The 26,923-nt window shown below is 65.7% G+C and overlaps 2 protein-coding genes and 1 pseudogene across 2 annotated transcripts in view; 2 read left to right on the forward strand and 1 right to left on the reverse strand.

Moving 5' to 3' along the window:
* Window positions 1–1,100: 1,100 nt before the first annotated feature.
* LIPE (lipase E, hormone sensitive type) lies at window positions 1,101–12,215 on the forward strand. The gene is given in 11 exon segments (XM_024114137.3): window positions 1,101–2,357; window positions 5,242–5,764; window positions 6,158–6,248; window positions 6,768–6,913; window positions 7,303–7,488; window positions 7,979–8,273; window positions 8,539–8,766; window positions 9,338–9,502; window positions 10,424–10,788; window positions 11,190–11,339; window positions 11,341–12,215. Coding segments are annotated over 11 exon segments (2,499 nt in total). The 5' UTR covers window positions 1,101–2,280; the 3' UTR covers window positions 11,614–12,215.
* Window positions 12,216–13,089: 874 nt separating this feature from the next.
* Window positions 13,090–15,713, forward strand: LOC101952931 (zinc finger and BTB domain-containing protein 26-like; annotated as a pseudogene).
* A 357-nt stretch (window positions 15,714–16,070) lies between these two features.
* MEGF8 (multiple EGF like domains 8) overlaps window positions 16,071–26,923 on the reverse strand; it is a 199,332-nt gene continuing 188,479 nt past the window's right edge. Inside the window, 3 exon segments of the mRNA XM_065573900.1 lie at window positions 16,071–17,836; window positions 18,296–18,428; window positions 26,561–26,691. Of these exon segments, the coding sequence (XP_065429972.1) occupies window positions 16,655–17,836; window positions 18,296–18,428; window positions 26,561–26,691 (1,446 nt within the window). The 3' untranslated portion in view covers window positions 16,071–16,654.

A 26,923-nucleotide genomic window follows, 5' to 3' on the forward strand; every position in this document is an offset into this window, starting at 1 on the left:
TGGTGGCCAGGATGGTGTTTTCAGGAAGATCACCAATGCATTGCAGTTTCCTCAGGAAGTCAGTGGTGTCTCGAGGATAGCTGAGAGAGCTGGTAGCGTAGGGTCTGAGGAGAGAGTCCAAACAGCCAGATAATCCTGCTGTAAGAGTGCCAATCCCTGAGATGTATCACAGGGGTAGCCGTGTTAGTCTGAATCTGTAAAAAGCAACAGAGGGTCCTGTGGCACCTTTAAGACTAACAGAAGTATTGGGAGTATAAGCTTTTGTGGGTAAGAACCTCACTTCTTCAGATGCAAGTAATGGAAATCTCCAGAGGCAGGTATGCCTGAGATGATGGGGCGTCCAGGGTTTCCGGGTTTATGGATCTTGGGTAGCAGATAGAATACCGCTGGTCGGGGTTCTGGGGGTGTGTCCATGTAGATTTGCTCCTGTACTGTAGCTGGGAATTTCTTGAGCAAAGTGTTTCACCATAGAACCGTAGGGGAGGTCCAGCCCACGGGATTCTTGGTTTGAGCTTCTCTATTGCATCTTCTAGCCCGTGTATGAGAGATCTCACTAAAGCCGGGTACTCGGTGAAATGTGTGTGCACGTTTTTAAATTCTCTTTGCCTTTCCTTCTGGGTAGTCCATCTTGCATGATCTGCCGTGGCTCCATCCTCATCTTTGGGAGCCTGCTAGTCTTGGTACAATATTCACAGACTGTGTCACCTTTTGCCTCTGTACCTCCATTTGTCTGGATGTCGGTGTTCTTAAGGGCATGGCTACACTTGCACCTGTAGAGCGCTGAGAGTTAAACCCGCCTTCGGAGAGCGCAGTAGGGAACGCGTTGCAGTCTGTCCACACTGACCGCTGCCAGCGCACTGGCCTGGCCACATTTGCGGCACTTGCAGCGGCATTGGGAGCGGTGCATTATGGGCAGCTATCCCAGCATGCAAGTGACTGCAACATGCTTTACATACGGGGGGGTGGGGTGAAGTGTGACCGAGGGAGAGAGAGTGGGTTTTGGGGGGCTGAGAGCATGTCAGCATACTGTCTTGTAAGTTCAGACAGCAGCAGACCCTCCCCCCCCCCCCCCCCCCCCCCGCCTCTCTCTCTCACACAGCATTCCACAGTAACGGCTTGCATGCCGGCTGTCAGAAACCGAGCTGGTGACATCCCCATCCTGCGTCTCAGGTTACCACGTGCAGACCTCTGAGCCGCCTCCCCTGCCCTGAGGGCATCAGCGAAAGACACACACCCAATTCCCACCGCCTGGGCATTGGGGCAGCACAGGGAAACTGAGGCTCACACGGTATTGGTATAGGACAGCAAGACTCACATACAACATAACAAGGGGGAAAACCCCACTTCATCACATCTCCAGCACAGCTCCAGCTGCATCAGTTCTGTTCCCGCAAACTGCGCGTCCGGCGTTGACACCTCCCCAGGTGATTGTCTGGCTGCAGTTCCCCAATGATTCGTTTTACCAGTTGGGCTGTCGTCAGGGTGACACGTTCACCTCCTGGACTCCCGCATCTCTTGTACGGAGCGTCTCCCGAATAACAAACCTCAGGCCTCCCCCAGCTCGGCCCGGGCAGTTGTCTCTCAAGCAGCCAGACCAACCAGAGCTATGGTGTGTTTCTTGAAGAGCAGCAACGTGGGTGTTTCTCCCCCGGCAGAACTTTCCTGGATACGGTTCTGGGGGCCGGCTGAATTCCAAGGCACAATGGTAAAGGCGGCAGGAGAGCGTTTATTGACATCTCCCCGGAGGCCACACGAGGTGACGGGTCAGTTTCTCTGTACGCAGTATTCCCATGTTTCCAAACTCTCTTCTGCAGCTTCTGGGGGGTAGATTGGGGTGTTCTCTCCATTGCCTGCCGCGCGGCATGGGGCATTCCACAGTGTCTACGCTGGCATGGGCCAGTCCAAGCGACCCAGGTCCTTCGTCATCAGCCAGCAGGAAACGAGGTGTCGTCTTCGCGGCTTCTTGCAACATTGTCTCTCTGCACAAGTCGTCTTGTGCCATCCCCGCTGGTGTAAGACACGTTGGGCAACAGCGTTTGTGTAAGACTCACTTTTACTGCCGGTGGCTTCTCTTCAGTCAGCGAGTGACTTCCACAGGCCCCTCTTCGCTGGGCTCCTCTGGCCAGCCGGGCCCACCCCCGTGTGCCATCCGTCCGGCAGCGGGAGCCATTGGCTAGTCCCATCCCACTCTCGCAGGGCTCTGTCCTCTGGCAGCTCGTCACGCTGACGTCGAGTCGTTCGACTCGTTCGCTTGCTCCGATGCCGGCCAGAGAGAAGTGAATGAGATCGCACGGTGACGGGAGCGGCACGCGGCGCCTGTCCCGGTGCCGGATTACGCCCTGCGCCCCCGCAAGAAGGTGGGTAGGAGAGTTGTGTGTGCAGGCACCGGGCGCATGGTTACTGGAGCGGCTTGTCTAAGCGATGGTGCCTTGGCTGCCGGTTACTTAGCTCTGTGGCCTGAGCGTTCTCTTTCGTGAAAAGACAAGCCCGGTGCACCGTGCAAGAGGCGTCCGATATATTCCTGCCCGATGGCGCTTCTGTCCACTCAGTCGGCCTGGACTGAGCTATCTGCCGTGTCCCTCCAGTTCCAGCTGCTCCGGCAACACAACGGCCTCGGTCCGAAGGGGCCCGTGGCAGAGCGTTCGGAGCTTCTTAAATCTTCATCGACGCCTCTGTTGGGTTTCTTTTATCGGGCCTAAAATTCTTCCTTCTGGGGCTGCGTGGGGTGTACAGCCACGTCTGACAGGTGTCTCGTGACCCTCGAGGTGTTGTGGTGCTGTGTGGGTGGGTACAGCCAGGTGTCTCGTGACCCTCGAGGTGTTGTGCTGCTGTGTGGGTGGGTACAGCCAGGTGTCTCGTGACCCTCGAGGTGTTGTGGTGCTGTGTGGGTGGGTACAGCCGGGTGTCTCGTGACCCTCGAGGTGTTGTGCTGCTGTGTGGGTGGGTACAGCCGGGTGTCTCGTGACCCTCGAGGTGTTGTGGTGCTGTGTGGGTGGGTACAGCCGGGTGTCTCTGACCCTGGAGGTGTTCTGGTGCTGCATGGGTGGATATAGCTGGCTCTGCTGGGTGTCTCTGACCTCGAAGTGTTGTGGTGCTGGGGAAGGGAGCGTATCATGCTGGGGAATGTGGGGGGGCAGAGGGGACATGGGGCGTGGCACGCCGGGTGCTGCCATGGGGGGAGTGGGGCACGCCACAGTGGGTAAGCTAGGGGGGAGGTGTGGAGCATGGGCCTTTCTTTATTATGGTGGGGGGAGGGGTTTCTAGCTCTCCCTGGTCGGTGCACTGGGGGGGTGACCCCTTCCTGCCTCCCTTGGGGCGCCAGGTCCCTTTGTTGCCCCATGATCTATGCTCTGTGGCCGCAGACAGGCACGCTGGGCATAGACGCACCTGTCCGTGTGACGTTTTTCTGCCCCCCAAGTCTGGGATCCTGGGGGGGCAGGACCGGGATTCCTGGCCCTGGGCAGGACTCACCCAAGGTCCCCTCCCCCACGGAGCTGTGGGGCGGGGGCTGCCCCTCGAGCAGGCAGGTGGTACAATGAGCGCTGTGTGCACCATCCCGCCCTGGCACTGACAGCTCCCGGCTCCCTGCGCGGGCCTCTGTCCCTGGGAGTCACAAGGCCAGCAGCCGCTCACGGTGCCCCCCGCCCCCCTGCTGACAGCCTTGGGGGGCACAGCAGCCGTCAACAGTGCCTGGGGAGCTGGGGGGAGGGAGCCTTCCCTTGGGGGGGGCAGTGCCTGGGGAGCTGCGGGGGGCAGTTGTCCCCTGGGGGGGCAGTGAATGGGGGGATGGGAGGCCAGCCAGCCATGGGGATGTGAGCTTCTGGCCCAGGCCTGTGGGTATCTCAGCTCTGGGGCGGGGGGGGCTGGCCAAGGTAGTGTGTGTGGGGGGGCAGGCTGTGGGGCTGACCAGGGTAGTGTGTGTTGGGGGGGGGGGGGGGTGTAGCAGCTTATGTCTGCTTGTGGGCAGGTGCCAATTACTGGAACCCCCTAGGATAGGAACCCCTCCCCCTCTGACACCCCCTTCCTGGGGGGATAGACACTAGAGAGAGAGACCCCAGCCCCTTAGTACCCCCTGTCCAGCCACCCAGCGTCCTCTGCCCCTGCGCTCCCCAGCCCTTCCGGACCCCCTGCCCCCCCCCCAGTCCCCCCTGCCCCAATCCCCCCTGCCCCAGTCCAGCTGTTTGTGCACATTCCTGCCCCATCCCCAGAGCTTTCGCAGCTGCCAAGCAGAGCCAGCCCCCCATCTCATTAACCCCATCAGCTCTGGCATCAGAGGGGCCCCCCTCCCCCGCAGGATAACACACCCCGTGTCTGGGCAGGACGGGCCCGGGGGGCTGACCCACGGGCCCAGGGGGCTGATCCGGGGCTGGCTGGCCTGGCTGTGGGGCTCTCTCTGGAGGTCAGTGCCCTGCAGTACCCCTGGCTGTTGTTTGCTCCGAGCCGGGCCCCAGGGACCCATGGGTGAGGCCCTGTTTGGCAGGAGCCGCAGCCCCTGCTGGAGGGGGGGATTCTGGGGAGCGGCGCAAACGGAGGCTCCCAGCTGTGGGTACGCCGGGTCTGGGTGAAAGGGCCCTGGGGTGTGGGGTGAGATGGGGGCCTGGCTGTGAGCCTGCCCTGGGTGGGGAGCGGATGGGAGCAGCTCCCCTGCTCTAACCACTAGCCCCCACTCCCCTCCCAGAGCTGGGGAGAGAACCCAAGAGTCCTTGCTCCCAGCCCCCTGGTCTAACCACTCTCCCCACTCCCTGTCAGTGCCTCTCACTCCCTCCCTTCCATGGGCTCAACCCCTCCCCGGGGGTGGAGCCGGCTCCCAGCTGGGCTATAAAGCAGGGAACTGGCTCTGCCACGGCCAGGGGAGCAGGCACCGGCTGAGGGTGAGGGGGGCCGGGGTCTCGGCTGGGGGGATGAGCACAGGGCGGGGTTGCTCTGGGGGGATGCTGAGGGATGAGTGCAAAGCGGGTCCCAGCTGCGGTGCTGGGGGTGACTGGGGGAGCTTTGACGGGGTTCTCAGGGAGTAAGTACAAGGGGTCCTGGCTAGGATGTGGGGGATAAATACCTGGGGTGATATGGGGGGGCCCTAACTGGGGCTGAATACTGGGGGCTGGCTGGGGGTTTTAGGTATGGGGGGCCCAGCTGGGGCACTGGGAGGGGTGAGTGTGGGGGGTACTTACTCCACCATACCCCCCGTCTCTCCCATTGCAAGCCCCCCTCCCAAGTCACCCAGCTAACTCCATCTCCCCGCAGTCCCCGCGCCATGGACTCCCGGCCCCTGTTCCAGGCCCTGCACGTGGTGGCCGAGGACAACGTGGCCTTCTTCCGGCAGAGCGCCTCGGAGACGGGGCGCCGGTTCGTGGCGGCCTTCACGGCCATCGGGGAGCACGCCCGCCGCCTGGAGCCGATTCTGCGCCACTTCGCCAGCGTCTACCACGTCTTCGACCTGGACGAGGCCACGCCAGCCAACGGGTACCGCAGCCTGGCGCAGACGACGCGCTGCTGCCTGGCCCACGTCCTGCACAAGAGCCGCTACGTGGCCGCCAACCGCCGCAGCATCTTCTTCCGCACGGGCCACAACGCGGCCGAGCTGGAGGCCTATTGCGCCGCCCTGAGCCAGCTGCGGGCCCTGCTGTACCTGGCGCAGCGCCTGCTGACCCACAACCGCCCCGGCTGCCTCTTCCACCACGAGGAGCGCGGCCTGACCGAGTTGGTGCTGCGGGAGTACGGCACCCTGCACAAGGGCTGCTTCTACGGGCGCTGCCTGGGCTTCCAGGTGGGGGCCGGGGCGGGAATGGAGGGGGCCGTGCGGAGGGGGATTTAGGGGGAGCAGCGAGTCGGGGAGGGGCGACCCGGGGCAGAAGGAAACGCATCTGAGTCCCCGGCAGCCAGACATGCTCAGGGATTCTGCTGTGCCCCTCGCTCTGGGCCCTGCTGGCCTGGTGCAGGGCCCCCCTCCAGGGCCCCGCAATTGCTCACACCCCCCCCACGCCCCGACCACGCCTGTCACTGTGCCCCCCCCCCCCCCCACTGAACACCCATGGGGAGGGTGAGCCAGTATCATGCCCCCCAGGGTGCTCCCTGCGCAGCACCCGGGCAGGGGTGTTCCTCAGAGCCTCCGACCTGGTCTGGGGGTGCAGAACGGTGACCTTTGCCCTTTGCCCTGCAGTTTGCCCCCTCCATCAGGCCCTTCCTCCAGACCATCGCCATCAGCCTGGTCTCCTTCGGAGAGAACTACAGACGCCACGACTCCGGCCTCAGTGAGTGGGGTGCCTGGCGGGTGGTGGGGCTTCTGCTCCCATGATGCACTGCAGCCCCGGGGAGGGGGGCTTCTCTCACAATGCACTGCAGCCCCTGGGGTGGGATTCTGCTCCCATGATGCAGTGCAGCCCCCCGGGGGTGTGCTCCCATGATGCACTGCAGCCACGGGCTGGCTGAACCCACAATTCCCTTCTGGGCCCACTCAGCCCAGCCTGCGGCCCAGGGAACCCGTCCGGCCTGGCTGCTACCCACAATGCACTGCTTTGCCCCTGCCCTGCCCATTGGGGGCTGGGCCCCATGCCTGGCTGCCTATGGAGCCTCGCTGTGGAAGAAGCTTGTGGGCGTGAGGGAGCACTGCCGGGGGGGGGGGCAGGCGGGGGCCAGGGGAACCCCACAGGGCCGGGGGGCAGCGTGAGGGAGCACTGCCGGGGGAGGCAGGGGGGGGCTGTGGGAGCCCCACAGGGCGGGGGGGCAGGACCGGGGGGCAGCACCCTACCCCCGATCTCCCGTCTCCCCAGGCATGGCGGCCGGCTCGCTGTTCACGTCGGGGAAGTTCGCCATCGACCCAGAGCTGCGGGGAGCCGAGTTCGAGAGGATCACGCAGAACCTCGACGTGCATTTCTGGAAGAGCTTCTGGAACCTGACGGAGACCGAGCTGCTGGCTGTGAGTGCGGGGGCTGTCCCCGGCATAGGGCGCTGTGGGGCTGGGGTAGGAGCGGGACCCGGCGTAGGGCACTGTGGGGCTGGGGCTGGGGTAGGAGCGGGACCCGGCGCAGGGCACTGTGGGGTGGGGGCAGGGGTTTGGAGTGGTGCCTGGCGCAGGGGGGCTGGAGTGGGGGCTGGGAGCGGGGCCTGGAGCAGGCCACTGTGGGGCTGGGGTCGGGATAGGAGCAGGGCGCTGTGGGGGCAGCGGGGTGGGAGCAGTGCCTGGCGCAGGGCGCTGTGGGGCAGGAGGGGTTGGAGCGGTGCAAGGCGCTGTGGGGCAGGGGTCGGGGTGGAAGTGCAGGGTAGAACCTGCCTGGAGGCTCCTCTCACCCTCCCCCTCCCCCGCAGTCCGTGGCCAGCATGGCGTCCACGCCAGTGCGGGTGATCCGGGCGCTGACGGTGCCCCCCGAGCCCTTCGAGCTGCCGCTGGCTGCCGACCCCTCATTGAGCATCACCATCAGCCCCCCGGTGGCGCACACTGGTCCTGGGCCTGTCCACATGCGCCTCATCTCCCACGAGCTGCGTGAGGGGCAGGTGAGGGGCTGCTGGGCGGAGGGCTGGGAGCTCTGGGAGGGGAGTAAGCAGAACCAGGTTGTGTCCCGGCAGGACTGGGGAATTGGGTCCTGGGGGAGTTCCAGGGAGGGCTACGGGGACCGGGTGAGGTGGTGGGTTCCAGGCAGGGTGTGCATGGGGGAGATGGGCAGGGGACCCCAGCACCCCCTGCTGGGTGAGACGGGATGGGACAGGGGGACCCCAGCACCCCTGCTGGGGATCGCTAGGGGTGTCCTGGGCGGGGCACACATTGGGGGATGGCAGGGGGTCCCTGGCAGGGTGTGCAGGGGGTAGGGGGTACAGGCAGCGGGGGTCCCCTGGCAGGGTGTGTGTGTGGGGGGGACAGTCGGGGGGGTCCCGGGCAGGGTGTGCGGCGGGGGGGACAGACAGTCGGGGGGTCCCTGGCAGGGTGTGCTGGGGCGGGGGGGGACAGTCGGGGGGTCCCTCACACCGTCCCTCCTGCTCTCCCCAGGACAGCGAGGCACTCTCCGCACTGGCCCCGGCCGAGGGCCCACTGGGGCTGGAGCTGTGGCGCAAGGCAGCGCCTGCGCCCCCCTCGCCCCTCCTGCTGGTTCACTTCCACGGCGGCGGGTTCGTGGCGCAGACGTCAAAGTCGCACGAGCCGTACCTGCGGGGCTGGGCGCAGGAGCTCGGCGCCCCTGTGCTCTCCGTCGACTACGCCCTGGCGCCCGAGGCCCCCTTCCCCCGCGCCCTGGAGGAGTGTTTCTACGCCTACTGCTGGGCCCTGCGTCACTGCCGCCTGCTGGGTGAGCCCGGGAACCCCAGCACCCCCTGGGGGGGGGCTGGGGGGCGGGACTCCCCCTCCCCCTGCTGGGTGAGACGGGATGGGACGGGGGGACCCCAGCACCCTTGTTGGGTGTGATGGGCACGTGGGGGGGCAGCACCCTCACACTGTTCGCTGGGTGGGACGGGCAGGGGCTGGAGAGTGTGGGGCATGAACAGAGCCCCCACCCCTGGTGGCCTCCCCCGGGTTCCCTGATGACCCCCCGCACTCACCTCGTCTCCCTGCAGGCTCCACGGCGCAGCGGGTCTGCCTGGCTGGGGACAGCGCCGGCGGGAACCTCTGCCTCACCGTGACCATGCGGGCGGCCGCCTTCGGCATCCAGCTGCCCGATGGCATCATGGCGGCCTATCCCGTCACCCTGGTGCGGGCCGCGGCCTCGCCCTCCCGCCTGCTTACCCTGCTCGACCCCCTGCTGCCCCTCAGCGTGCTCTGCAAGTGCCTCAGCGCCTACGCCGGTACGGGGGGGTCCTATGGAGAGGGGCAGGATGGGAGAGGGGGCAGGGGGCAAAGATGGGGAGACGGGTGGGCAAAAGCAGGGAGCTGATGGGTGTGGGGGCGAAGAGCAGGGACCCTGGTGCTCTCTCCCCCTGCCCCCCCCGACACAGAGCCAGTGGAGGGTGGGCGGGGGGGGTGAGGTGCAGGGGGACCCCGTTGCTCTCTGTCGCTGCCCCCAGGCACGGAGCCGGCAGAGGGCGAGCGGAGAGGGGGAGCTGGTGGGGTGCAGGGGGATCTGGGTGCAGGGGGACCCCGGTGCTCTCTGTCCCTGCCCCCCAGGCATGGAGCCAGTGGAGGGCGAGCAGGGAGGGGGGGTTGGTGGGGTGCAGGGGAACCCCGGTGCTCTCTGTCCCTGCCCCCCAGGCACAGAGCCAGCGGAGGGCAAGCAGGGAGGGGGGGCTGGTGGGGTGCAGGGGAACCCCGGTGCTCTCTGTCCCTGCCCCCCAGGCACGGAGCCGGCGGAGGGCAAGCAGGGAGGGGGGGCTGGTGGGGTGCAGGGGAACCCCGGTGCTCTCTGTCCCTGCCCCCCAGGCACGGAACCGGCGGAGGGGGAGCCCCCCGGGCTGGAGAAGCTGGGCCCGGTGAACATGGTGCGGCGGGACACGGCACTGCTGTTGCAGGAGCTGCGGCAGAGCGCCTCGGCCTGGCTGGGGGCGCTGCTGGACAGCCCGGGGCGCAGCAACGGGGCTGGCGCAGGTAAGAGCAGGGTGGGGCCCCCACCCCTGCCCCCTGCCCCCTGCCCGCCCCCTCTCACACAGGGCATGTCTGGTGCCAGCCTCCCCCCCCCCCCGCCCCCGCTCCTGCTGCTGCCCCGGCGTGTCTCTTGGCAGCCAGGATCCCCACCCTCACTAACCCATCCGCTGGTAGCACTGCCCCGCCAGCCCGTAACCACACGGGCCTCCCAGGGGTCGGGGGAGCTTCCACAGTGCTGCCCCTCAGCATCGGGGGCAGCCAGGGAGAGCCTGGCACCGCATGGCACATAGGTGTGGGGCAGGGCAGCCTGTGGCGGGGGGCAGGAGGGCCTGGCAGGGGGGCTGGGCTGGCAGAGGGCAGGGGGGCCGGGGGCAGGGCTGACAGGGGGGCCGGGGGCAGGGGGCTGGGCTGGCAGAGGGCAGGGGGGCCGGGGGCGGGGCTGCGTGGCACGTAGGTGTGGGGCAGGGTGGCCGGGCTGGGGGCAGGGGGGCTGGGCTGGCAGAGGGCAGGGGGGCCGGGGGCGGGGCTGCATGGCACGTAGGTGTGGGGTGACCCAGGCGCACACAGAACAGAATCCAGCATGGCACAGACACTGCACCAGTTGGAAGAGAGGGGGCAAGGACCCGGCAGGGGAGAGGTGAGGGCGATGGGGGCAGGGGGGGGGAGTCCCAGTAGGGGAGAGGGGAGGGCGATGGGGGGGGGGGCTCCCGGCAAGGGAGAGGGAAGAGTGATGAGTGGGGGGCTCCTGGCAGGGGAGAGGTGAGGGCGATGGAGGGGGGAGGCCCGGCAGGGGAGAGGGGAGGGCGATTGGGGGGGGGAGTCCCGGCAGGGGAAAGGGGAGGGCAATGAGTGGGGGGGCCCGGCAGGGGAGAGGTTAGATCATTCGGGGGGTCCCCAGGCTCTGACGTCTCCCCTGGCTCACAGAGGCCATGCGGACGAGCGTCTCGGAGGCAGCGCTGGACGACGACTCAGCTGTCAAATCCAGGGGCTCCCGCAAGAGCCAGACCTGCCAGGATCTATCATGCGGGGTGTCAGCCCCCCCGGCCCCTGCACCTGCCCCCCCTCCCCAGGTCAGCCCCCCCAGCTTCTTCCTGAGTGGGGGGCAGCTGGAGGAGGAGGCCCCCGGGGACGAGGGGCTGCACTATCCCGACAGTTTTGAGCCACTGCGCTCGGACCAGCCCTCCGCCAGCATCACCCTGGAGGCATCGCCCGTGGTCAAGAACCCCTTCATGTCGCCCCTGCTGGCCCCGGACAACATGCTGCGAGGACTGCCGCCGGTCCATATCGTGGTGAGAGCCCGGGCGGGCGGCCAGCCAGATTGTGCAGGGGAGCCTGGGGGGTCGGCTGGTCAATATAGCAGTGAGAGCCCCACAGGGAGGGGGCACTGGTCCGTATAGCAGTGAGAGCCCCACAGGGAGGGGGCACTGGTCCATATAGCAGTGAGAGCCCCACAGGGAGGGGGCACTGGTCCATATAGGAGTGAGAACCCCACGGGGGGGAGCTCTGGTCCATATAGCAGTGAGAGCCCCACGGGGGGGGTCGGCTGATTCATATAGCAGTGAGAGCCCCACAGGGAGGGGGCACTGGTCCGTATAGCAGTAAGCGCCCCACAGGGAGGGGTCTGGGAAGTGTCATAGCCCCCATTGACATTTGTCCCCCCACTTCCCCCCCCCCTCCTCCCCCCCGGCAGGCCTGCGCCCTGGACCCCATGCTGGACGACTCGGTGATGTTCGCCCGGCGGCTGCGGGAGCTGGGCCGGCCGGTGACGCTGCGGATCGTGCAGGACTTGCCGCACGGCTTCCTGAGCCTGTCCCAGCTGTGCCGTGAGACCCGCCAGGCGGGCCGCGCTCTGCACCCGCGTCATCCGTGAGATCCTGCTGCCCCCGGAGCCCACGCCGCCCACCGCCCCGCCCTCGCCCCACAAGCACCGCAAGCTGGAGCGGACGCCGCACTCGGGGGCTGCCACGGGCCTAGCCACGCCCACCCTCAAGAGTCCCACCACAGCTGCCTTGGAGACCACGCCCGGCCCGGGGGGTCGGGCCCCAGGGGAAACCCCCCAGAGGCGAGAGCCGGGGCCCCAGGGCGGCCCGGCAGGCAGGGAGGTGGGGGCCTGAGCCCCCGGCCGTGGTCCGGGATTTCCTGGGAGCCCCTTGGTGCTTTTCTCTCTGTGGCTCCCGGTTAGGGGGAGGAGGGGGGTCCCCCCCCGAGAGCCTGGCTGCCCCCCCCCAGCCCCCACCCCCGGGGACCGGTTTGTAGTGGTTTATGCTGGAGGGCGTTTGCTGCTGTCTGTATCCTGTGGCCTGAGGAGAAGGGGGTGTCTCCTGTCCCCCTCCCCCAGCCCTTCTTGGGCTCCCACACTCCAGCGCTGCTCTGGACGGGACCCCCTGCGCTCCAAGGAACGCCCCACGTGCCAGGCCTGAGCTGAGGGTGCAGCCCCAGGCCCCCCCCCCGCTGACTCCAGGGGTGGGGCAGAGGAGCTGGGCTGCCCTCCCATACTCCGGGGGTGGGGATAGGGTGGGAGCTCTCTGCCCCCTTCCTTTCCCTATGTGCACTGGGGGGGCACTCTAGCCCATCTGCCCCCCCCAACGACTCACCCCCCCCTGCTGCTGCTGTGAACCAAATGAAGGGGTGGGGGTGCGCTCCCTTCTGGGGGGCGCTGGGGACCCCCATCCACAACCTTCAGTTTTGTAAATAAAAGAGTTTGATATTGAGCAAATTGTAGCATCTATCCTGCCAGGTGAGAGCAGGGCCGGCGCCCTAGAGGGCCCAGGCCCCGGGCCCCATTCCCTGCCCCTCTGAGCCACCCCCTCTCCCTACAGGGGTCGGGCCCCGGGCCCCATTCCCTGCCCCTCTGAGCCACCCCCTCTCCCTACAGGGGCCGGGCCTTGGGCCCCATACCCTGCCCCTCTGAGCCACCCCCTCCCCTTACAGGGGCCAGGCCCCATTCCCTGCCCCTCTGAAACCCCCTCTCCCTACAGGGGCCGGGCCTTGGGCCCCATACCCTGCCCCTCTGAGCCACCCCCTCCCCTTACAGGGGCCGGGCCTCGGGCCCCATACCCTGCCCCTCTGAGCCACCCCCTCCCCTTACAGGGGCCGGGCCTTGGGCCCCATACCCTGTCCCTCTGAGCCACCCCCTCTCCCTACAGGGGCCAGGCCCCATTCTCTACCCCTCTGAGCCCCCCCCTCCCCCCACAGGGGCTGGGCCCCTGTGGGGGCAGCCCCCCCCTTCCCAGTGGGGCAGGGAACATTGGGGGGGCTATAGGGTTAAATGGGGATTTGGGGGGTTTCAAGTGGATGTTGGGGCATGTGGTGTGGGGAGTAGTGGGGGTTTTCTACTGGGGAGTTGTGGGGCTGCCTGTGGGGGTATGGGGGGCTCTGGCAGGGGGTGTGTGAATGGGGGAGAAGTGGGGGTTGTTACAGGGGGTAACGGGGGCCTGTACCAGGGGATGGGGGGCTCTGGGGGGCTGTGGTGTGGGGGATGGGTAGGGATGAGGCGGGTTATTATGGGATGTGGGCAGATCCTGGGAGAAGCGGGTTATGGGGTGGGACTATTTCTCCTCCCCTCGCAGGGATCCCGCGCGCGCAGCCCCTGCCCGGTGGAGGCTGGGCGGAGGGATCCGCGGGAAGAAGGCCCGGCCGGCGGCCGCAGACGGGCCAAGATGGCGGCGCTGGCGCGGCGCGCGGCGGCCGGGCGGGGCCGGTGAGCGGCGCGCGGGGCCCGCGGGGCGGGGCGAGGCCGAGGCGGCCCCGGAGCCGGGACGGGAGGCGGCCCAGGTGAGGGCGGGGACGCGGAGGGGAGAGGGGCAGGGATTACGCAAAGTACGTAGTAGCGCCGGGGAGACGCGCGCTGCGCTACGTCAAGCGCGTAAGCCTTGTTCGGGAATAGCTGTTAGGAAAGGCGCTGCGCAAACACCGTAAGCAAGCGCTGACTTTACGCAACTGGCGTAAGGGGCGCCGGCTGCAGCCCCAGTGGGCGTCACGTGACCAGCTGACAGGTGCGGGGACGGCTGCGCACGTTGCGTAGAACAGCCGGGCCGCTGCGCAAACGGCGGAGCGCGAAGTACGCGGGCGTGGAAGAGCGGCCGCCGCCGCGACTGGAGGTGGCTACGCAAATGGCGTAAAGACGGGTCGGGAATAACACCGGGCGGGGGGCTCCCAGGGTGAGAGCGGGGCAGAGACCCGAGGAATCTAGTACCCCGCCCCTCCCCCACCCACCACCCCATAATACTCCCCCCAACCAGTGTAATGACACCCCTCCCCCACCCTATAATACCCTGCCCCTCCCCCACAATACCCCACCCACCACAACCCCTCCCCCACCCTATAATTCCCTGCCCCTTCCCTCCCCCCACAATACCCCTCCCCCACCCACCCCATAAAACCCCAAAATAACCAGCCCCCGTCCCCCGCTCCCGCCCCCCTGGATCTGTGCTGTGGGGTGTCTGACCCCCATCTCTCCCCAGCTGTGGCAGGATGGCCCCGGCCGGCGAGCGCCTGCACTTCCGCTTCCCCAGCTACGGGGACGGGGTGCTGCGGCGCATGGACCAGCTGCGGGCGCAGCGGCGGTTCTGCGACGTGACGGTGCAGGTGAACGAGCTGCGGGTGCCGGGGCACCGCGTGGTCTTCGCCGCCTGCTCCCCCTTCCTGCGGGACCAGTTCCTGCTCAGCGACTCGCCCGAGGTGTCCGTCTCGCTCCTGCAGAGCCCCGAGATCGGCCGCCAGCTGCTGCTCTCCTGCTACACCGGCAGCCTCGAGGTGCCGCTGCCCGAGCTGGTCAACTACCTGACGGCCGCCTCCTTCCTTGCAGATGGGCCACGTGGTGGAGCGCTGCACCCAGGCCGTCTCCCGCTACCTGGTGCCCAAGGCCGAGGCGGCGCCAGGCGTGAGGGAGGGGGCGGAGGAGGAGGGGGCCTCCTCCAGCCCCCTGCCCGCACGGCAGCAGGACGGGGCGGAGGGGGCCAGGGATTTCCTGGCGTGCCGCTCCCGCAGCAGCCCCCCGTCCCCGGAGATCTCCCTACCCCTCCTCAACTCGGCCGTGGAGATCACCCGCAGCTACTTGCAGGGCTGCTACGAGGACGAGGCGGCGCCGGGGGGCCCCTTCCCCGGCCCCCCACCCCCCGCCCAGCTGGGGGGGGCGTGGCGGGGCTGCCCCCTGCGCCGGCGCCACCTGGAGCCGGCCCGGAAGGACAGGCCGGCGGGGCTGGGGGCGGGCAGGAAGGCGCCGGAGCTGGAGCGGCCCTACCGGTGCCCGCGCTGCGACGGGCTCTTCCCGCAGCTGGCCGGCTTCGTGAGCCACGTGCGGGAGCACAAGCTGTTCCTGTGTCTGCGCTGTGCCAAGGTCTTCTCCCAGAAGAGCAACCTGACCCGGCACCTGCGCGTGCACACCGGCTTCAAGCCCTTCCAGTGCCCCGTGTGCCGCAAGTGCTTCACGCAGAACGCCACGCTGCAGGACCACCTCAACCTGCACAGCGGCCGCAAGCCCCACCGCTGCAACTACTGCGCCGTGCACTTCACCCACAAGCCGGGCCTGCGGCGCCACCTCAAGGAGCTGCACGGCAAGAGCACGCTGCAGAACAGCCACGAGGAGAGCGAGGAGATCAGCGCCGGGGCCTGCGGCTGAGCGCGGGGCCGAGCCACGGGACGCCCTGGGGAGGGGCCACGGACCCATGGACCGAGCCACAGGGGCTCACAGACCCACGGCCTCCCCTGGGGAGGGGTCAGGGACCCACGGCTGCATGGGGTGAGCCATGGGGGCTCGCAGGGCGCTTGGCACAGCCACACCCTTCCTGGAGTTACAGGGATACTACGGACTGTTCCATTCCCTCCTGGGGGGGAGAGGGAGAGATGGGCTAATGGGCCTGACCATTCCCTCCTGAGGGGAAGGGGGTCTGCCCAGGAGAGGACTAGCCCATTCTCTGCTGAGGGTGACGCTCTCAGCCCAAACCATTCGCTGGGGGTGGGGAGAATATTCATTCTTATGACCCCCAAATTCTCTAGGATCCAAGACTTGGGGGGGAATCCAGGACGCCTGGGTTCTCTGGTGGTGGGTGGGATGGGGGAGGGGTAGCAGCCCCAGGGTGAATCCCTCTTGTAAACCTGTTTATTCACCCCCAGCACCAGGGGCACCTCCCCCCCCCCCCCCCCAGCTCCGGTCCTCGGGGCAGGGAAATGTCACACACACTTTATTCCTATAAAGTTTTGCCTTTTCACACTAGCTCCTTGCGTTTGTGCCGGGGGGGGGGGGGGTTTGCTGGGACCCACTGTCACTATGGGGCCAGGCTGGGCTAGCGAGGGGCTGCAGGTCAGGAGTGGGGGGAGCCCAGCTCTGACCCCTCTGGTTCCTGCCCCTGGGCCAGCTGGCCTGGGAGCCTCCCACAGCCAGGGCCCCTCCTCTGGGCCTGGAGTCTCCTTCCCCCCCAGCCCGCTGCCAGAGCCACGGACGTTGGAGGGGGGTGCTGTGTCCAGTGTGGGGCTGGTTCGATGGGGACGCAGCCCCTCGGGTGGGGGTGGGACTGGCTCTACAGCAGCACAATCCCCCCATCTCCCCCCCCCACACACACACACACGCAGATGAGGGGAAGGCAGAGCCGGCTGGTCTCTTTATTCCCCACGGGGGGGGGGCAGCTCTTTCCCCCTTCAATACAGGAATTAACTGAACACAGACGACTAGGATCAAACGCCCCCCTCTGCCCCCAGCAGCCCCCTGGCTCCAGGGGGGGCTCTCGTGGAAGGGGGTCAGAGCAGGTTGGACACAGTCCCCCATTCATGGGATGGGGGTTCCAGGTGCCCCCGTCCAAGGTGAATCCTCCTCCAGGCAGCCGCTGCCACCCAATGTCCACGGGAGGCTGCCCAGCCTGCCAGGCCCGATGTCCACATGGGGGGGGGGATAGCATCTGTGGCAGCCCCCCAGGCACAGCCCCCAGTGACATGCCGGGGGGGGGGGGTGTCCTGGCCGGTCACAGCCCCCTGCCGGCAGGGAGGTCACAGCGACATGCTGGGGGGTGGGGTCGTAGCCAGTCACAGCACCATGGGGGGGGTGTCACAGCGATATGCCAGGCGGGGGTCGTGGCCGGTCACAGCGCCATGGGGGGTGTCACAGCGACATGCCGGGGGGGGGGGGTCGTCACAGCCGGTCACAGCGCCATGGGGGGGGTGTCACAGCGACATGCTGGTGAGGTTGTCGTGGCTCAGCAGCCCCTTGCGGGCGCCCCCGGCCCCGTGGCTGCCGCTGCAATAGTCCTGCAGGTTGTGGCGCAGGGTGACCAGGGCGGAGCCCAGGCAGGTGCGGTTGGGGGCCTGGGTGCCGCCAGGCAGCTGGAGCAGCACGGTGGCCACGCCGGCCATGCCGTCGTCCGTGGGCTCCAGCGTGACGGGGCCCACGCGGAAGGTGCAGTAGGAGTAGCCCAGCAGGTGGGAGAGGAAGGGCTCGGAGCGGCGGAAGTGGGCCGAGTAGGGGGCCTCGGGGTAGGGCTTGAGGCGGCTGGGCAGGGCCGGGGGGGCGGGCAGCGGCGGCGGCTTGTGGGGCCGGGCCGGCAGGAAGACCAGGTCGGCGGCCTGGGGCCCGGCCTCCGGCTCGAAGCAGACCGTGACCTTGGCGAAGGGGCGACTGGCCATCTTGGTCATCTCCTGCAGCTGGCGGTGCTGCTCGTGCCGCAGGTCCAGGAACTGCTTCGCCTTCCAGAGCAGGACGCAGGCCGAGAGGAAGAGGAAGAAGCAGGAGAAGAAGACGGAGAAGAAGACGAAGAGGTCGATGTGGGCCTGGTCCTGCCGGAAGAAGAGCAGCCCCTGGGAGTCGCTGGCGTTGGGGCCGGCGCCCACCCCCAGCACCAGGAGGTAGAAGCGACTCGACTTGAGGGCGTGCAGCTCGTGGGGGTAGGTCACCACCACCCGGTCCCGCACGCCCCGCACCACCAGCACGGCCTGCGGCTCCCACACCGTCAGGTAGGTGATGAGCCCGCGGGGGCGCTCCTCCCGCAGCCGGGGCGGGGCCGTGCCGTTGGGCCCCCCCTCGGCCCCGCCCGGCGCCAGCACCCGCACGCCGTGCACCCCCGTGGCCCGGTCCACATCCACGGCGAAGGTGTCGTAGGCGGGCGAGACAAAGAGGTCGACGGCGCCGAAGGTGACGTCCACGGTGATGCGGATGTCGACGTTGGTGAACTTGGGCTGCACGCCGAAGAGCACGGTGCGGCCGCGCGCCAGGTGCTGCAGGTTGGGCTGGTGGAAGCAGTTGCTCTGCGAGGTGGGGTCGAAGCAGAACTCCTGCTCCACCGAGATGAGCCGGTAGCACTGGAGCCCCCCGACCGGCGCCCCATGGAACGAGTCCCGGCACTTGGCACACTGGGGGGGAGGGGAACGGGGTCAGTGAGAGCACCCCCTGCTGGCTCAGCCCCCGCCCCACACAGGTCTCCCGCCCCCAAACCCCTGCCCCACAGTGCTTCCTCTGAGCGCCCCTCCCCCTCTCCCCAGCTGCAGCCCCACCCCTGCCCCACACAGCTCCCTTTGAGCACCCCCTGCCGCTGGCTCAGCCCCACCCAACCCAGAGTACTTGTAGCAGCCCTGGCTGGCCCCGCCCCCGGCCCCACCTGGTACTTGTAGCAGCCCTGGCTGGCCCCGCCCCCGGCCCCAGGCCCCGCCCCCACCTGGTACTTGTAGCAGCCCTGGCTGGCCCCGCCCCTGGCCCCAGGCCCCGCCCCACCTGGTACTTGTAGCAGCCCTGGCTGGCCCCGCCCCCGGCCCCAGGCCCCGCCCCCACCTGGTACTTGTAGCAGCCCTGGCTGGCCCCGCCCCCGCCCCCACCTGGTACTTGTAGCAGTCTTTCTTGTCAGCCTGGGCGCTGTTCTGGCAGGGGCCCGTCTCCGTGTTGTTCTGGCAGGGGCAGCCCGTCCCGTCCAGTTCGTTACACGTGTCCGCGTGGCCGTTACACTGGCACCTGGGGGGCAGGGGGGTCAGAGCGTGCGGGGGCCGGCCCCGCCACCACCCCAAGGGGGGGCTCATCGCACGAGGAGACGTCGGGCTGGGCTCGCCGGCCCTGGGGGCGCGGCCCCCCAGCTCCAGTCCGGCCCCACAGCCGCGCTGAGGGGAGCAGCAGCCATGGGGCAGGAAGCCGAAAGTCATCCTCACGTTCCCTCTAAATCGTTACAAAACCGGCTCCCTGCCTCTCGTGACCTGCGCTTCGAGCGCTTCACCCACCCTGCCCCACGGGTGCCCCGGTGTCAGGCACTCCTAGTGCCGGGATAGGGGGCCTGCAGACGCCCCGCCCTCGGTTCCCTCTTCCGAGCAGTGCGAGGGGCCCGCGGAGCCGGTTCGCTGCACCCCGGTAGAAACCCACCGTCGATTGCGATGCTGAACGCCCCCAGGCGAACCGGCTGGAGGCTGCCGGGGAGGGGTCTCGCTCTACCCATCTGCCCATTTGTCTGTTCTCCCCCGGCCCGGCCCGCGCCCCTCCCCCAGACACTTCAGACAACTCAAGTGCGGCGCTGGCTGACACAGGCCGGCGCAGGCCGTGCCCGGGAAGAGCCCTGCTAAAAAGACGGTTACTCACCGTTGTAACTGTTGTTCTTCGAGATGTGTTGCTCATATCCATTCCATTAGGTGTGTGCGCGCCGCGTGCACGATCGTCGGAAGATTTTTACCCTAGCAACACCGGCGGGTCGGCTGTGGAGCCCCCTAGAGTGGCGCCTTCATGGCGCTGAATATATACCCCAGCCGACCCGGCGCCCCCTCAGTTCCTTCTTGCCGGCTACTCCGACAGTGGGGACGGGGGGCGGGTTTGGAATGGATATGAGCAACACATCTCGAAGAACAACAGTTACAACGGTGAGTAACCGTCTTTTCTTCTTCGAGTGCTTGCTCATATCCATTCCATTAGGTGACTCCCAAGCCCAACTTAGGCGGTGGGGTCGGAGTGAGACATTGCTGTGTGCAAAACCGCTGATCCGAAGGCAGCATCGTCCCTGGACTGCTGCACTAGTGCATAGTGTTCTGTAAACGTGTGGACTGACGACCAAACCGCAGCTCTACAAATGTCCTGGATCGGAACTTGCGCCAGGAAAGCCGTCGAGGAAGCTTGGGCCCTCGTGGAGTGAGTGGTGAGGTGTGGTGCTGAGACACCTGCCAGGTCGTAGCAAGTCCGGATGCAAGACGTAATCCAGGAGGATAGGCATTGTGAAGAGACCGGTGAGCCTTTCATTCGGTCGGCCACTGCAACGAAGAGTTGCGTCGTCTTTCTAAAGGGCCTTGTGCGGTCAATATAGAAGGCCAAGGCCCTGCGTACGTCTAGAGAATGCAAACGTTGATCCTGGCGAGTAGCATGTGGTTTAGGGTGAAAGACCGGGAGAAATATATCCTGGTTGATATGAAATGGAGAAACCACCTTAGGGAGAAAGGCAGGATGTGGGCGAAGCTGCACTTTATCCTTATGAAAAAGTGTGTAAGGGGGCTCGATGTAAGCGCCCTGAGTTCAGAAACGCGCCTTGCTGAGGTGATGGCTACGAGGAAGGCTGTCTTCCAGGATAGGTACAGAAGTGAACAGGTGGCCAGTGGCTCGAATGGATGACCTGTGAGCTTGGAAAGAACCAGGTTGAGGTCCCACGTCGGAACGGGCTGACGTTGTTGTGGGTACATCCGGTCTAAGCCCTTGAGGAATCTAACGACCATCGGGTTAGAGAATACCGAGGACGCGAGTTCCCCTGGATGAAAGGCCGATATAGCGGCCAGGTGAACTCTAATTGAAGATATCGCCAACCCTTGCTGTTTTAGGGAGAGGAGATATTCCAAAATGAGAGGAATAGGTGCGTGCAACGGGGACGTGGCTCGTTGTTCGCACCAACAGGAGAACCGCTTCCACTTGGCCAAGTATGTGGTCCGTGTTGAGGGCTTCCTACTGCTCAGCAGAATCTGTTGGACAGAGTGTGAGCACTGCTGCTCTGCCTGGGTGAACCATGGAGCAGCCACGCCGTGAGGTGGAGTGATTGCAGGTCGGGGTGACGCAGGCGACCGTGGTCCTGAGAGATGAGATCCGGGCATAACGGGAGCGGGATCGGTGTCCGAACCGAGAGTTCCAACAGCGTGGTGTACCAATGTTGTCTCGGCCACGCTGGGGCGATCAGAATCACCTGTGCCTGGTCTCTGCGCAATTTGAGCAGTACCTTGTGGACCAGAGGAAACGGAGGGAAGGCATAAAACAGGTGGTCCTTCCAGGGAAGGAGAAACGCGTCCGAGAGGGAGCCCGGAGCTCGACCTTGCAGGGAGCAGAACAGGTGGCACTTCCTGTTGTCTCGAGATGCAAACAGGTCTATCTGGGGAAACCCCCACTTCTGGAAAACGGAATGTATGATGTCCGGACGGATAGACCACTCGTGTGTTTGAAAGGACCTGCTGAGTCGGTCCGCCAGAGTGTTCTGGACTCCAGGGAGGAACGATGCCATGAGATGGATTGAGTGGGCGATGCAGAAGTCCCACAGGCGAATGGCCTCTTGGCATAGCATTGACGAACGTGCTCCTCCTTGCTTGTTGATGTAAAACATGGCGGTGGTGTTGTCGATGAGAACTAACACACAGCGGCCACGTAGGAGATTGAGAAATGCCTGGCACGCCAGGCGCACCGCCATCAGTTCCCGAACATTGATGTGCAGGGCTATCTGGGGTGCAGTCCACAGGCCCTGGGTATGGTGTTCGTTGAGATGGGCGCCCCAACCCAGGGATGAAGCGTCTGTGACCAGGTGCAGAGAGGGTTGTGGGGCGTGAAACGGCATCCCCTCGCAAACCACCTTGTGGTCTAGCCACCATGTGAGGGAGGTCAGGACCGAGTTCGGGACCGTGACCACCATGTTCAGGCTGTCCCGATGTGGGCGGTATCTTGATGACACCCAGGTCTGGAGTGGGCGAAGCCGAAGTCTGGCATGCCTGGTTACGTACGTGCAGGAAGCCATGTGACCCAGCAGGGTGAGGCACGACCTCACCGTGGTAGTTGGGAAGGCCTTGAGTCCTTGAATGAGGCTCGTGATGGTGCAAAAGCGATTGTCTGGCAGGATGGCTTGTGCACGTCTGGAGTCTAGAACCGCGCCGATGAATTCTATTCTCTGGGTAGGTTCTAGAGTGGATTTGTCCTTGTTGAGTAGGATACCCAACTTGTTGAATGTGTGCACTATTATGTGGACGTGATCTCGAACTTGTTCTTTGGTGCGACCGCGTACCAGCCAGTCGTCTAGGTACGGGAACACCTGTATCCCTTGCCGACGAAGGTACGCTGCCACGACAGCCATACATTTCGTGAACACCCTTGGGGCCGAGGATAGGCCGAAGGGAAGGACTGCAAATTGGTAGTGCACCTTGCTTACCACGAACCGCAGGAAGCGTCTGTGAGGCGGGTAAATTGCTATGTGAAAGTATGCATCTTTCATGTCGAGGGCGGTGAACCAGTCTCCAGGATCGAGGGAAGGGATAATGGCCCCCAAAGAGACCATGCGGAACTTCAACTTTACTACGAACTTGTTGAGTCCGCGCAAGTCCAAGATGGGTCGCAGACCTCCTTTGGACTTGGGAATGAGGAAGTAACGGGAATAGAATCCCCTGCCCCTTAACTCCACTGGAACCTCCTCTATGGCCCCCATAGCAAGGAGCGTGGAAACTTCCTGTATAAGAAGTTGCTCGTGAGAAGGGTCCCTGAAGAGGGACGGGGAAGGGGGGGAGGAGGGGGGGATTGAAGAAAACTGGATAGCATATCCCCTGTCCACCGTGCGAAGGACCCAACGGTCCGAAGTTATAAGGGACCAGGTCCGGTGGAAATGGGAAAGGCGATCCCGAAAGGATGGGGCTGGATCCTGTGGGATGACTGGGGCGCCGTCCTCGACCGCACCTTCAAAAGTTCTGCCTGGGGCCTGAAGGTGGTCTAGGTGGCCCCTGGTTCTGACCAGGTTGAGGGCCGGTCCACCTTCTTCTACCACCTCGCCCTCGCCTCCGGGTCGAGTCCTGTCTCTGACGAGGCGGGGGGGGGTAGAAGCGCTGAGGCTGCGGTCTAAATGGCCTGCGCTGAGGGCCCACAACATGCATCCCCAAGGAACGCATGATCGTCCTGGAGTCCTTGAGGCTCTGCAGGCGAGAGTCCGTCTTTTCGGAAAACAGCCCTTGTCCTTCAAAGGGCAGATCCTGCAGGGTTTGCTGCAGTTCCTGAGGCAGACCCGAAACCTGGAGCCAGGAGATCCTCCGCATAGCGATACCTGAGGCCAGGGTTCTCGCAGCAGAGTCCGCTATGTCTAAGGAGGCCTGTAAGGAGGTCCGAGCCACCTTCTTACCCTCCTCCACCAGGGCTCCAAACTCCTCCCTGGACTCTTGGGGAACCAACTCCTTGAACTTCCCCATAGAGTTCCAGGAGTTAAAGTTATAGCGGCTCAAGAGCGCCTGTTGATTAGCCGCTCTAAGTTGCAACCCTCCGGCTGAGTAAACTTTACGGCCGAATAAATCGAGGCGCTTAGCCTCCTTCGATTTGGGCGCTGCGGCCTGCTGACCGTGGCGCTCCCTTGCGTTCACTGATGCCACCACCAGTGAACACGGCTGGGGGTGGGTATACAAGTACCCGTAGTCTTTAGACGGAACAAAGTATTTCCTTTCCACCCCTCTCTCTGTGGGTGGGATAGAGGCAGGAGTCTGCCATATCGTAGATACATTGGCTTGTATCGTGCGGATCAGGGGTAACGCCACCCTCGATGGGGCATCCGCTCCGAGGATATTCACGATGGGGTCGTGCACCTCCACTATCTCCTCCGCCTGCAGGTCCATATTACGGGCCATCCGACGCAGAAGATCTTGGTGAGCCCGAAGATCTATTGGAGGTGGACCTGTGCACGATGTGCCCGCCACTGCCTCATCCGGAGAGGAAGAGGAAGATGCCTCCGGTGGGACAGGATCCAAGGGAGGGTCCTGGGCTCCCTGCTCCTGGGCCGGAGCATCACCTGCGCTTGAGTCCAGGGCGTCAGGTGGTGCGGACACGGAAGCCTCCATGCCCCCTGGCGGAGGCCGAGAGATGGTGGACTCCGGGGCCCTTCTAACAGAGTGACCGGAGCGAGAGGTCGAAGCAACTGGAGCCCCTTGCGCCTGATGGTACGCCCACGGGGTCCAAAACGACCAGTGAGAAGGGCCATGAGAATGGTCCTCTGTTATGTTCTGCCAATGGCCCAAGTCCTGTTCCTCGGCTTGCCCTTGAGGGGGGTATGCCGATCTCGAGAGGTCCTCCGAGGAGCGAGACCCCGATCTCGATGGCCATGGCGGTGCCGAGAGCGTCGAGACGATTCCCGTGGGCTGCGGTGCCGCACGGTGCCGGTCTGGAGATGATCTATCTCCACGCGGTGCCGGCGATCGGTGCCGGGACCGCGACCGGTGCCGATGACCTCGTCGGTACCGGGAGTCGGATCTGGACCTCGACGAGGACCTGGAGTATGCCCGGTACCGGGAGCGGCCTCTCGACGTCGAGCGGCGACCGTAGCGGTGCCGAGAACTACGTCTCGATGTTGATCGGTGCCGACGATCATAGCGGTGCCGAGACGTAGAGCGGTGCCGCGAAGAAGATCTTGGCCGCGAGTACGACCGGTGCCGAGGTGATATTCGGTGCCGGGACTGCGAGCGGCATGGGGACCTGCTTCGGGACCTGGATCGGTGCCGAGGTTCCAGCCCTTGCGATGGAGGGCGCATCAAGGCAGGTTTCCCCCTCGACTGGACCGGGCGAGGCAACGGTGCCGTCGGTGCCGGTGGTTGAGGCGGTGCCGGCTCCGTGAGAGCTATTAAGTCTCTCGCCGCCGCGAAGGTCTCTGGCGTCGACGGGAGGCACTGTATCACCGCCTGCCTCGGCGGAGACGCCGTCTGCACCGGACTCAACGGCCTCGGCGCCGGAGTCGACGGTGCTGGAGGCACCTGTTTCCGGTGCTCCACCGGCGTACGCGGCTCTACCCCCGGCACTGGGGGAGCCAGCGTCTTCGGCACGGAGGTCCCCGTCTTATGGGCTTTCTTATGCCCTGGGGATAATGACCGGCGCCGAGGCACTTGCTGTGCTTTCGGTGCCGACGAGGTCCGGTGCCGGGAAGGCTCATCTGACGCCACTCGCGTGGTCGTCATGGCCGGTGCCGCCGGGGCACTGCGCACCGAGGCGCTAGGTGCCGGGGCCTGACTTGTAGATGGAGCGTCCGGACTAAGTGCCGCCTCCATCAGGAGTTGCCGGAGCCGAAAGTCCCGCTCCTTCTTGGTCCTTGGTCTGAAGGCCTTACAGATCTTGCACTTATCTGTTTGATGGGACTCTCCCAGGCACTTCAGACAGGAATCGTGCGGGTCGCTCGTGGGCATAGGCTTAGCGCAGGAGGCGCACAGCTTGAAGCCGGGAGCGTTGGGCATGAGCCCGGCCCCGCGGCCGGGGGAGAAAAGGGGGAGACGACCCCCTTAATCCCCTGAACTATTATAACAACTAGACAACTCTTAAAACTATTGAACTATTTAACTATAAACACTAGGACTATAACTATAACTATAACTGCGAACTAAGCTAGGGAGAGTGGAGAACAGCTAAGCAGTGCTCCACAGTTCCAACGACCGTCAGGGGCGGTAAGAAGGAACTGAGGGGGCGCCGGGTCGGCTGGGGTATATATTCAGCGCCATGAAGGCGCCACTCTAGGGGGCTCCACAGCCGACCCGCCGGTGTTGCTAGGGTAAAAATCTTCCGACGATCGTGCACGCGGCGCGCACACACCTAATGGAATGGATATGAGCAAGCACTCGAAGAAGAACCCTAGTGACAGACAGGCTCCCCGCCCCACACAGAGGAGTCCGAGGTACTCGAACCCCATGAGCCATTTACAGAAACCCGCGAACACACTTTGCAAGGCCGAGCGGGGGCTGACCGGGTGGGAAGGGGAGCAGAAGCTCGGCGGGGCCCCTTATACCGGCGCTGGGAGCAACACCGGGGCGCCAGGCTGAGCCGATAGACACCACTGGGGAGAAAACCCCCGACAGCTCGGGGGGCGCCGGCAGGGACGTGAGCAGGCGCTCGAAGAACAACGTCAGGTCGGGCTGCTCAGAAGGCCCCTGTCCTCACCGCTCCCCCACAGAAACCGAGCGTCTGGCTGGCAAGGAACCGCTTCCCCCCGGTGCTGGGTGTGAAACCCGCATTGCCAGTTGTGTGTATGGTCCCCGCAGCCCCATTGTCTGTCTGCTTCTCGGCGTGGGCCCTCTCTTGCCTAACGAATGGTGCAAGATGGAACTCGTCTCGGACTGGTTAGACGATCGCTCAGCGATACTCTAGTGTCAGCTCAGCCGGGCCCGAGTTTCACTATCAACGGGGGTCCGAACGGAACCCGCTCCAGGCCCAGCCGAGCTGCCCAACCTCAGCATGGGGCAGAGACCGGAGTCCCCCCGACGGACCCAGCAGGGAACGGGCCCCTGCCGTCGGGGCGTGGGGGCAGCAGGTGACTGTTAATAGATAGAGGATTTGGGTATTGCTGTGTGAGGCTCTTTCACTGGCAAAAGACCCCACAGACCCGCAGGGCAACGCCTGAGCCCCAGGAACGGGGTGAGGGGGGTGCCCTAGAGTGGGCGGATAACAGCGACTCTGTACCAGGTGCAACCCCCCCTCATCCCCCGCACGGCTCCATACCGGGTGCACACCCCGCCCCCCCGCCCCGTACCGGGTACATCCCCCCCACGCAGCTCCGTACCGGGTGCACACACACCCCCGCCTCGCGGCTCTGTACCAGGTGCAACCCCCCCTCATCCCCCCACACGGCTCCGTACCGGGTGCACACCCCCCGCCTTGCGGCTCCATACTGGGTGCACCTGCCCTCCAGCGTGGCTCTGTACCGGATGCACACACCTGCCGCTGCCACCCCCTCCCCCCCCCCCCCCCCCCCGCGGCTCCGTACCGGGTGCACCCCCCCCACGTGGCTCCGTACCGGGTGCACCCCCCCCCGCGGCTCCGTACCGGGTGCACACACCCCCCCACACACACACGCGGCTCCGTACCGGGTGCATCCCCCCCATGCGGTTCCGTACCGGGTGCACACCCCCCCCCCCGCGGCTCCGTACCGGGTGCACCTGCCCTCCAGCAGGAAGTAGCCGTGCAGGCAGCTCTCGCACTTCTCCCCAAAGCTGTTGTTCTGGCAGCTCACGCAGACGGCCACGTCCTCGGCCGGCCCCTCGGCCGCCCAGCCTGGGACCTGCGGAGACAGGGGTGAGACGGGGACCCGGCCCCTCGGCCGCCCAGCCTGGGACCTGCGGAGACAGGGGTGAGACGGGGGACCCGGCCCCTCGGCCGCCCAGCCTGGGACCTGCGGAGACAGGGGTGAGACGGGGACCCGGCCCCTCGGCCGCCCAGCCCGGGACCTGCGGAGACAGGGGTGAGACGGGGGACCCGGCCCCTCGGCCGCCCAGCCTGGGACCTGCGGAGAC

This window comes from Chrysemys picta, chromosome 20 (genome assembly GCF_011386835.1).
Source record: "Chrysemys picta bellii isolate R12L10 chromosome 20, ASM1138683v2, whole genome shotgun sequence".
In the NCBI taxonomy this organism is placed as follows: Eukaryota; Metazoa; Chordata; order Testudines; family Emydidae; genus Chrysemys; species Chrysemys picta.